This window comes from Mastacembelus armatus, chromosome 8 (genome assembly GCF_900324485.2).
Source record: "Mastacembelus armatus chromosome 8, fMasArm1.2, whole genome shotgun sequence".
Taxonomy (NCBI): domain Eukaryota; kingdom Metazoa; phylum Chordata; class Actinopteri; order Synbranchiformes; family Mastacembelidae; genus Mastacembelus; species Mastacembelus armatus.
In genome coordinates, this window is record NC_046640.1 from 5,347,737 (window position 1) to 5,359,304 (window position 11,568).

An 11,568-nucleotide genomic window follows, 5' to 3' on the forward strand; every position below is an offset into this window, starting at 1 on the left:
AAATCCTGGTAACAATCCTGGTTGCAATGTAAATGACTGCTATATACTACTTCTACAGACCTTTATAGGTTCTTATGGGCAGGTAAATTTAGTTTTAATGAGGTATTAACAACTGATGTATGTTAACCACTTATTTATCCAATGTGTTAAAAGCATCAAAATTTTGTTTTATTTTTTTGTTGTGTTACTTTTGTAAGGGCAAGCAGTTTATATCTCAAAATTCCCTCAACACATCTAGAATCAGTCTGGTAGTGAGAATGTGACTATACATTTTATTACAACTCATCAACTCAAAACAGAAAAACTTGTATGCTCACAATAAAGTGTAGAGATTGTAAGAGAGAAGCGAAAGCTTTGTGACTGGCAGCTGCATAAATAAGTTGTCATATATCCATACAGAAACATGTAGTAGGAGTATTTATCATCATGGTCATATCATAGTAATGATGCATTTCCTTGGCAGGAATTAACTTGCACTGAGTGTGTGGCAGTTAGGGAAAACCCCAAGGTTTGCAGTGATAGTGTGTGAGTCTGTCTCTGTCAATGTGTGCATCTGTGCCCTTGTAGGGTTGTCTGTTCGGGGGTGGTTGGGGGATATCGACTGTTGTACATTCAAGGTGGGAGGTTAGGAGGCGCTGTCCTGCCATGGCCTTCAAAGGCTGGAGGAGGTTTGGGGTCAGGGGTCATCTGTAGGTGTGTGTTGGACAGCACAGTTGAAGTTAAAGGGCCATGGCAGGATGGGCAGTTTCTTCTAGAGAATGATGCACTTTCCTTTTTCCACCCACGGGTTGTTCTTCATCAGCTCTGGATTCAAGAAAGGATCTTCTGGGACGCCATCCTCTATCCACTTCACCAAACTTTGGGTGGAGAAAGAGACAGAGGATGTTTATTACCACAATCCATCCTCTATCCACGTTTCCTTTTTTCCATAAACGGTTAAGAAAGAGAGGAACCAATTGAGACTACAGAAATAGGTAAATACATTTATTTCTTCATCACTTATTTTGGGTTTTATTTAAGTCCTTGTGCACTTTCCTGCAGTTAAAGTTACACCCAGTAAAGAGAACAAGGTAAACTATAACACTCAAAAGTAGCCAGTCAAAATATAGTCAGTGTTGATCAGATGAGTAATCATATTTGAGTTTTTGTTACATAACAGATAAATTAGTGAACTTTAGACATGATTCATTTCATTACTTTCAGACAGAGCCAGGTTAGTTGTTTCCCCCAATTCTAGTCGTTAATATTAAACCATGCTAACCTGCTTTTGATGGTAGCTTCATATTTACAAACACAAGTGGTACAAGCAAGTTACCCACAGTTCTCACTGTTTTACTGTAACAATTCAGACCAGCTTAATTGTTGTCAGGCACAAAAGATTTGGAGACATTGTTTTTATTGTTACATTCAGCCACTGACTAACTAGTTAAATAACAGACATCCTTATTTAATATTACTATGGAAACATCAGAAATGGGTGGGAAATAGCCAAAAATAATGCATAACAGCTGCAATAAATTACATGTATTTCAGTTATATGGTTTCAAAACACTGACCTTGAATACTTTTGTACTCTACATGAAAAAAACAGTCAAAGACAGTCCTGTCTGGCTGTGTTGATGAAGCCTCACATGAAGTGTTTCCCTGATTGGCCATAATCTACTGGCACTGCAGTGAGAGCTTGAGACAGACACAGAGTGCGATACAGAACTTAACTACAGCTTCAGCTTCGCTTAATACTTAGCTGTATGCTATGGCTATGACAATAGCGTTCAAGGCAACATTAGTTGAAGTCACGGTGGTAAATGCAGTCACGCTCAGCAGCCATGGAACTGCAAATGAAAATGATGTTTCCTTTTTTTTGAGGTCAGTAATCAACAATCAAACCAAGGTGTTCAGGAAAATGGAAAGTTTCATAATCTACACTTCTGTGCTGCAAATAAATGAACCTTGAGTGTAAATTATTTTGTCAACAGCGTACAATACTATCACAGTTTTGAAGCTTGATGTTTTTTTTTTGTACTTGGAGCTACTTCTCATTGTTCTTTTTTGGGGCATGAGCTACTGTGGCATAATTACTCACTCAGTCACAGTTTTGGAGGACTTCTCTCGTTTGAAGGCTAGCTGGTACTTGAGGCTCTCCACCTCCTTCTTCATCTGGGGCAGGTCCATTTCATCCATGGCTGCAGCTTGATGTAGGGCTTTTCTACCTGTACAGAGCAAGAGGAGGCTAGAGTTATATTTATCCAGTACAAAACATTGTTAAATAGTAGGCAGACACACTCAATACAACCCTGCCCTGCAGCAAGAACACAGCAGAGTACATCTGATTTATAACCACTGTTTAGCAATTCCACCTACAGGAAGGGAGAATAGAGCCTATTAAATTCATAGAGTACAACCAAGTGCTGCCAAATCTGGCAGACCCACTTAACACCACAGGATATGTTCAGTTGCCTTATTTGAGTCCTTAAGGTGGCTTGTTTCCACTATAGCAAAAGTTCTACAGCTTAATTTGCAACCAACATGACAGAAGTTCAACAGGACATCAGTTTTATGCAAATGTTCAGCTAGTGTTTTTATTGTTTGATCATTTCATTAAAAGATTTATGATGGAAAGTTAGAACTGAGGTGATGTTCAACACCTGGAGGAGAGAAGAACGCACACATATATATGAAGATCAATTGGAGTCAGCAAGGCCACGCTCTGGTCAAATATGATCATCCTGTTTCAAGCAACGGTTCAGAGGCGCCTTAGTCAGTAAATGACTCAAAAAGAGGCTATAGTTTGCTTTGCAGACAACAGGCATGTGTCATTTGAAGTGCCTTGGTGAGATAAAGGATGAAAGAGACACTTGGACAAATACATTACAGTACATACAATTACAGCTGACAGGAAGACTGTTAAAGGGAAGGAAATGCCATTTGTACACTTACTACTTTAGATAAAAGTTTTCTAATCACTTTCAAGCAGCTTGATATCTTTTATTGTGTCAAGGAAATATCCTCTGTTCTATTCAGCACAGGCTGTATATATGACACCAGCACTTCTCGGATCTTCTGAAGATTTTCCATACAAGTCTTGTATGACGTTTCTAAAAATACGTGCAACTGCAAAATCTGAGCCACCCACCCAGCATAATATGATCAGTTCTCCTTTTACACAACCTTTAGAGGTTAATGCATCAACAACATGCACTTTAACAGGTCATATCCATTTCCCTCGCACTGCAAGTCAGTAGGAGGAAACACAATTACCTAAAGACAAAATCCATCCTATGGAGACAAAACAGCACGTTTTATCATTACATATGGTATTAGCTGTACTGTAATTAAAGCTCAGTATTGACTATTGTATAGCAAAAATGTACAAAAGATGAAAGTCAATTATTCTACCTGTAGCATATAATAATTTACTGTCTAGTATCTGTATAGTTAAGAGAATAAACGTTCTGTGGGAGCAGTATTGAATTAGCTCAGTGCTTTTACTTGTTAGCATTATTTTCTACTAAATGTAAGATTTCTATACTTGCAGTGTTATAGAATTATGAGTTGTGGTTACATGAGGTAATCAGTGCAGCCTGCTAGATTTGAGCCGTGGTTAGCCTGTCTTAGCATGAAGAATGGGAGTAGAGGCACACAGCTAGTGTTTCTTTGTTGAAAGTGAAAAAATACACTTAGCAGAAACTGATAAATTAACATATTATATCCTATTACTTAACCTGTACATCAACAGTGACATATAAGCAAAAAGTTGTGAAACGTTAAAGGAGAGTTTCATGGAATGTCTTTTAGGCCATTTTATGGCTATATCTGACATGTGTTATGACCAGATGTACAAATAATTAATAATTGACTTTAATATTTTAGTTTAAGATACATTGGCCAAGAAAAACCAAACATGCCACTGGTCAGCCCTCAGTAACATTGTCTCCCCTGTCATGCAGTGTCTTTCTCTTTATTTGTCCCTCTCTCACTCTCTCTCACTCACCACCCACACTCTGTGACCACTATATTCTCAAAAACTCTTCCCCACTTTGTGTGTGTGTGTGCCTGTGTGAGTCATTGGAGGATTCGGATGAGCTGTCTCTGTCTAGTCTGCACTCAGAATCGATCTCACCGAGGTGCTTCAAAACAGAAGCAACACTAGTATTTTTAAGGGACATTAAATAATACTTGAAATGATGCAATTGTCCATTATGACAGTTTAATAGGTGAGGGGTCATTTTGTGGCAGCTCTGGACTCAACACACTCAACACATGGTCATGATGCTAATGAACTGTGGAGACCACAGCAATTGGCATTTGTTGTAATTGTAATTTTATGCTCAGATGTTTTATAATCAAATGTCTCTCAAACAAAGTAAAGTTTGAGAGAAGTAAAGTAAAGTAAACTGTGGTTGACTATATATTTGAATATATAGAGATTTTAGAGGTGCTGCCATATGTTTTGTTTCCACCTATTTCTGGTCTTTATGCCAAGCCATGCTAACCAGCTGCTTGCTCTCTCCTCATACGGACATGAGAGTGGTGCCAATCTTCTCATGCAACTTTTAGCAGGACAGTGAATGTGTTTTCCCCAAAATGGCCAATAACTGTCCTCCAGAGTAAAATACACATCATCATCAAATATGACCCAAACACATGAAAAATCATTCTGAAATAAACCATGCTACTAATGCTACATTTTTATGAGGGAATAATCATTTTTACATACTGGAGCATCAGTGTTTGCACAACTTAATGATTTTTCCCCAAAATTGATTTTTAGGATGTTGTAACCAAACTAATCAATTATCTGACTGAACATCTAAAGGCCTTAGGAATATCTGTACATGTTTGGTTACATACCTGTTTGTATTTGAATGTCTTGGTCAGGTTTGACTACTATTATGACGCCATAGAAAGCGATTAAAAAAGAAAGAAAAGGTTGTGGCCCAAAGAAAGGAGCGATTGGGGTGAGGGAGACAAACAGAAAAAAAAGTGTGTGCTCTCTGATGAGTCTGAGGAAAACACCAAGTGCTATATTACCAAACAATGTGTGTGTGTGTGTGTGTGTGTGTGCGTGTGTGTGTGTGTGTGTGTGTGTGCGCATCTTACCAAAATTAGACAGACAGAGAGAGAGACGGGCCACTCCTGGTTAAGTTTAGGTTTCAGCGGCTTCCTCCAGGGAGTACAGGAGGATTGGATGTTTTCCTCTTTCTAACTATCATTCACTCTGTCATCCCTGTTTCCACTCTCTACCTGTTTTCCACTATCACTTCTATTTGTCTACGTTATCCATCTGTTTTCCAACCTTCAGCTTCTATCCCATATCTCTTTCTGACTTCTTTATGTTATTGTAGTGTACTTTTCAACTTTCGCCCAGTACAACTTGCATCTGATCGGTCAGCTTAACAAAGGTGCGTTATGAAATTCATTCATCCCTGTCAAGTAGCTTTGAACCACTGTGCCAACATCGGAAAGAAGGGGAAGCGCTGTCCGCGTCCTCTCCTAGAATTTGTTTCAGCTGCAGACTTTATTACCTGCACGTTGAAGTCTGCAGTATAGCTCTTTCTTTTGGGCGACATTTTCAGTTGTGTTACACTAGAACTTAGAGTATAGCATGAACATAAGCTTTTTTACTTTTTTAGCAATGCAGTATTATCTTCAATTAAGTCAAGAGTCCCATATAACGCTACTGACTACTTGACAAAATGAGACTAAATTAACACATATAAGTTGCTTCGCTCTACAAGTCACACCACAAACGTTGTTTTTTTTTTAAAAAAAAAAACACTGTTCCTTTATTTTTATCCACCCCATGGATCTGTTCCTGCCTGTGCACATCGTTCTCTTCTCTCTGTGATTTATGTTTTCCATTGTACTGTCTCCCTCCATGTCTTACCTTACTCTGTCATTGTCATTCATTCAATATCCAGTCATGTCCATACAGTTTGTCTCCCTCTGTTTACATGCTGCATCTCAGCTATCAGATAACTGGACACTGAGAGACACTATACAATGTAAATATTTTATTTATAAAAACTGAAATATTGGAAAGTTTGGTTCCCTGTGCTGCTTTCTCACTTTATTCATGTGATTGCTGATACTTCTTTTCTGTCTGTCTGCTGCTGGCTTTTACAGATGCCTCCTCACTAAGTGCTCCATGTCCATTTTTGAGAGCTCCATGCAGTTAGTACATTACTCTGTTACATTACATTACAGCCAGCTCTTTTTCCTAAACACCTAAGCCAGCAGTCATATTTAAAGATGCTAGTGAAGTATATTAAAACACTAGTATACTGTGGGCAAATTAACTGTGATCACTTCACTATAAACCAATCTCATAAGCCTCCATCTGCTTATTGTCACAGAGAAAACCTCGGCTTCCTGACTGTACTGACGAGAATGCACACGTCGGAAGTATTTTTTTTTTTACTGGCATTCCACCAAACTCTAAAAACATTGATTCTTATTCACACAGGATGTGGTAGGACTGTGCGTTTGCTATAGCCTCCTGGTCTTTGACTTCCATGTGTAGATTCTCCAGAAATACCCAGAGCAAATATGTTACAATGATTTGAATTCATCAGAGCTTAGAATCAAATTTCTCATTTCCCAACAATCAATCTGACCACACGGTTGTTGTTATAGATTAGATTTGGGTTTTTTTGTTTGTTGGTTTGTTTGTTTGTTTTTTGGGGTTTTTTTTGCTTATGATGTAGTTTTGCTGGCTTCGTCAAACTGTGACCTGCTGCATATACAAGGCAGATTGCAGTCCACCATGAAGGGGTTGGGATGAGAATCAGCAGCACCTCCATGTCCATGTCTGAGGTCCTGACGCTCTGTCAGCAAACAACTGATTCCTACCTGCAGGAGCTGAAATACTGGGACCTTGTTCATGCGATTGAGCAACAATACTGAAGTACTTGGTCGTACACCATCATAGTGGTGTTACAGTCATGTTCTGGAGAGACGTCAACACCAAAGGGTGATTTCTTGGTTGTCTACCAGGATTGCCTACACTACCGTTAATGAACAGGGACAATGATTGATGTAAACTTGCTACACTAGAATTCAAAGGTAACTAAACCAAGGTGAACTTCACATGGGCACCTCACTGGAGCACTTTAGCACCATTGCAATAAATGTTGGTTCAGTTCAGTGTGTGGCGTTTGGTTGAGGTGTGGTTTTGTCTGTGCAGTGGTTACTGCGGTGGATATGGAGCTGAAAACTGGGACACTTGCCATGAAGGGAGGTCAGGTTTGCCTTAAGCTTACACTCATGTATTACAAATGGTAAAAAACATTTCATTTTTCAATTCATTACATTTTCTTTATTAACATTGTTTTTTTGACAACTTCTAATCAAACATTTCATCCTTTTCTTCTTTACTTGAATGTTATCTAGGACAAGTCTAATAGTTTGCCCATTGTGTCACAAGTAATTAATAACTCACCGGGCGAGGGATATTTGTTGTGCAGTCTAAGTGTGGCTCAGCATCCCGAAAGTTGTGTATCTGCAATGTGTGGTACTTTTTAAAGATGTGTTTGGGTGGCTGCAGGGTGGGGAAAGTGGGGTGGTTGTTTAGGGGAGGGTATGTAGGTCGCATTGTGATTTGGGTCAAAAGCATCCAGAGATTAACCTCTACCCCCCATCCCCTCCCTTGTCTTCCCAGCCTCTAACAGTGGATGGTTTTTTTTTGCATGTGTGTGTGTTTGTGCGCGTGTGAGTGGAGCAGCTGGCTGTGTGAGGTGTGCTGCTACCAGAGCTTAATGTGTTGACGCTCCCTCTGTGACTCCTCTGCTGATGGTCGAAATGGTCGGAGGTTAGACCAAAGGTGAACGGGACATGAAAAAGTGAGTGAAAGGGTTGAAGACATAAAAAAAGAAAATAAGACAGAGAAGGATAAATACGAGACAGAGTGACAGATGAAAGGAAACAGAGCGAGAGACTCTTCTTGCCTCTATAGCTACTGCATTGTAAATACAGACTAAAAATAGAACGGAACAGGCAGAGCTCCTCTGACCAGCTGAGAGCGGAGACTAAGAACGAATGAAGAGGCTCCTTGCAGTTAGACTGAGGAGGAGATGCTGCTGGAAATAATAGATGCCAGACAGGCCACATTTGAATATTTACAACCACACGATCTGTTCAGGACTAACTCTGAAGCCACTGGGACCAGCAGATGTTATGCCAGTGTGTCCTGCCTGCACGGACAAACATCCAGTCAATCAGATCTGATCAATATAGGCCAGAACTGGACTGGATGGAATGATAATATGCATGTGAGTGAGGACACACTAAACTCAGCTGTTATAAACCTGCGTCCTGTTCCCTCATTGTAAGAAGCTCAACAAGAACTAGTTGTTTTTGTCACTCACTGTGTCTGACCCCACAGGGGCAATAGGAGACACAGAACCAACCAGAAGGGGCAGTTAAGAGCTTTACTGAGCTGAAATCTGATTAGCCATTTCTGGTGACCCCCCCCACCCCCACTCCCAGAGTCAGCTGGTGAAAGTGGTGGGTTAGCTTATTAGTATCATTGATGGATTACTGAACAGGCCTTCTAGCCACAGACTCAAAGCACCTGAAGTGTTGTTAACATTTCATCTTGTAAAGTCAAAACAAATCAGCACAATGAGGTGTCCAACAAGGAGGAGGTGGAGAACAACTACAAAGGCACAGACCACAATGAGATACGAAACCCACAGAGATGTAAACTGACTACAAAGAGAAAACGACTACAGAAAGACCCAAAGGCATTGGCATTCATCTTTACACTGCTAAATGTGGAAACTATTAATGAGAACAATACGGTATAGTTTCCTATTGCTCTGAAACAGGACATTTATTGATTTTACAGTTAATTTCCTTGTCTTTCTCCCAGTCCACAAGTATCACCTGTCCTTAAAACAGGGAACAGGGTCAGGGGAGGCAAGAGAAAGAGACCAGAGACAGAGAGATCCAGGAGGAGGAGGATGTGCAGAGGAGAAATGTCAGTTTTATGTAATGTTCGTGGGATGTATGCGGCCCGGCACTAAGGTGTGCTGGTGGCTGGAGGATTAGGCTACAATATGAAACCGCCCATCCAGATGAAGTACGCCCACAGTAAATTAATCACACACAGAACCTGCATCTATAGTCTAAATGATTGTTTCGCCTGTAATGGATTAACACACTGAAATTCATTCGATGGCCCATTTAAAGTTTTATTAAGTGAAAGAAAGACTTCTAATTTCCCACTGAAGAGCCGCTGTGCTGGCACAACTGGCGCGGTGAGACGGTCGCATCTCTTACCTCACTGATGCGCCGGTGGAGGCTGTTGCTTTATCCAAGTCTGACCGGTGCAGTGAAGCCACAGGGACGGCAGCTGGACTGATTGACGGACAGTGGATTTGATTTGCCGGCTATAAAAACAAACAAAAGCAGACTTAATGTCCGTGCACTTAGTTTCTCTCAGGGAGGCGGGTGCGCACTCGGTATCCTCTGGAAAAGATCTGGGATAAAATCCGCAGTCTCCTGAGTAAAACAGACGATGACGACCAGTCTGTGGCTGTCTGCAGTGCTGGCGGACACTCTTCTTACCCCGCAGTTAAGCCGGTTGACCGGTCTGTTGTGGCCGCTGAAGCTGCCCGACAGTGAAGGATAAAAGCGAGCAAGTTAACGAGCTGGTCCGGTGCGCGCTCCACCGTTCACTGCCCGCTTCTCTGCTGGGATCCTCCTATATGAGCGGTCGTGCGTGTGCACGCGCCCGCGCGTGTGTCAGAGAAAGGGAGTGTGTGTGTGCTCCCTGAGGATGCTTTTCCAGAGCTGAGGGGAGGGAGGGGGTGTTTGAGCAGGTTCAACAGTGCCATGGTCAAGGAAGGAAAGCCTGTGTGTGTGTGTGTGTGTGCGCGCGCGCGCGCACGGGTGCGTGCGTGAGGACCCTTTTTACCCTTGTTGCCAGACTGGATTTCTGTCCTAATATGGCCACTTATAGCTCCATCTGCAAAACGCAGATTTAGCTTTCCCACTCAGAGGTAAAGATAACATATTTGGGTTTGTTTTATTTCACACATGAAAAAATTCTGCATCTGTGCGAGAGACCACAGGAAAACAACAGCTGGATCTTGTTTTAATATGCCTCTTGTATCTACAATATAATTGCTGGTTCAGTACTTTTGTGTGCAAATCACATCACATCTGTAGTGATCTCAAACATTTGGTAGGGCACATTTTGAGATATCTTACTGAGAAATTCGTTGTATTTAACACAACCTGTTTGAGCCACCTCCAGAGAACTGATGAAGTATTTTAGGCCAAAAAGAGGTCCCCAGGGTGCTCTGCGGCTTTCACATCCCAACATTTTCAGGTGGCTCTATTCCAGCATGTTGGAAGTAGAAAAAAACCACTCTTGGCATGTAGCCTCTTATGGTGGAGTTTTTAGGATTCTTTTCATATTTTTTTATTATTTAGCTCAGTTCTTACAGGCTTAGCTATAGCTAACTTTTATAAATTATCACTGAATATTGCCTTAGAACGATGTTTTCCATTGAATATTTGTTAAAATCAGTATAATCCTTAGGAAATCTGAAATGTTTTTAATGAAAATACATTGACTTATCATCTTCACCCAGGGGAAACACTGCTGATAGTGGTAGCCTAACAAAGAGCCCCTCCTATCAAGTATTTCTGCATTGGAGTTTATCTGAGAGAAGCTGAATTAGTACTGTAGTTAAAACAGAAGATGGAGTGTCAGGTGTAATTACTGAATGAAGTCAGAGAGTAAATGCTGCAACATGCTAAAAGAACTTGAAACCATCAGTGGACCTTCAAACACTAAGAGCTGAGGGGTCATTTGGAGTGTAGATGATGAATTGAGCTGGAAGTGGCAGTGAAAGTGTAAGTACCAAAAGCTCAAGTGTATAAACTCAGAGACCGTATCAGTTATAGTGCGGGCTTGGACGTAAGCACTGAGAGCACTTACAGTTTCCATCAACAGCAGTTTATTTGGTAACAAACAGAAGAAAAGTTGCTAGATGACAGTGACAGTTGCCATAATATAGAAGAGTGTGTCACCTACAGAAACTCAAAGCTGACACCCTAGCAAAATAAAGTCACATGGGCATTATGGTGAGGGAAGCTGCAAAACATACACACTATACAGCAGATGTCACTATAAATAACATGGATTATTCATCTATTCTCAGTCTTACTTTCTGTTCAAAAGTGAAATTGCAGTGGCAGCCACATCTGTCTACCTTCAGCTTTTTGCATTCAGAGCAGAGCAGCAGTTCATATTAATAAATAGTCAGTACTGATATCTACCCGGCGAACTGTTCTTCAGATAGGAGTCCAGTCCAGACAGCTTTCCTGAGCAGCGTCCCAGTGCTGCTACGATACCATCACACTAAATGACTTTCAGCCCAGCATTGTGCCATCTCAGGGTCCAGCCTGTGATGAATCAGCAGATTTGAGTAAGCTGGTACCATCTGTCAGCAAATATCTTGCAACATGAGACAGGACTCTGGATAATATGATGACCTGTGTAAGACAGCTGCCAAACATTAAGATTTACATGACGGCAAGTTTTAAAAGAAATTG

At 40.9% G+C, this 11,568-nt stretch overlaps 1 protein-coding gene across 2 annotated transcripts; it reads right to left on the reverse strand.

The window, feature by feature from the left end:
- Positions 1-246: 246 nt before the first annotated feature.
- On the reverse strand, positions 247-9,688 carry gng13b (guanine nucleotide binding protein (G protein), gamma 13b). Of its 2 annotated transcripts, XM_026324251.1 has the most exons (4): positions 9,571-9,664; positions 9,283-9,392; positions 2,084-2,210; positions 247-857 (listed from the first exon to the last, which is right to left on the reverse strand). In XM_026324251.1, the coding sequence occupies exons 3-4, from the start codon at positions 2,179-2,181 to the stop codon at positions 752-754; spliced, it is 204 nt and encodes a 67-aa protein (XP_026180036.1). In that variant the 5' UTR covers positions 2,182-2,210; positions 9,283-9,392; positions 9,571-9,664; the 3' UTR covers positions 247-751. The 2 variants fall into 2 exon arrangements, with proteins under 2 accessions (XP_026180036.1, XP_026180035.1); XM_026324250.1 differs by having other exon boundaries at positions 9,283-9,688.
- Between the last annotated feature and the right edge of the window lie 1,880 nt (positions 9,689-11,568).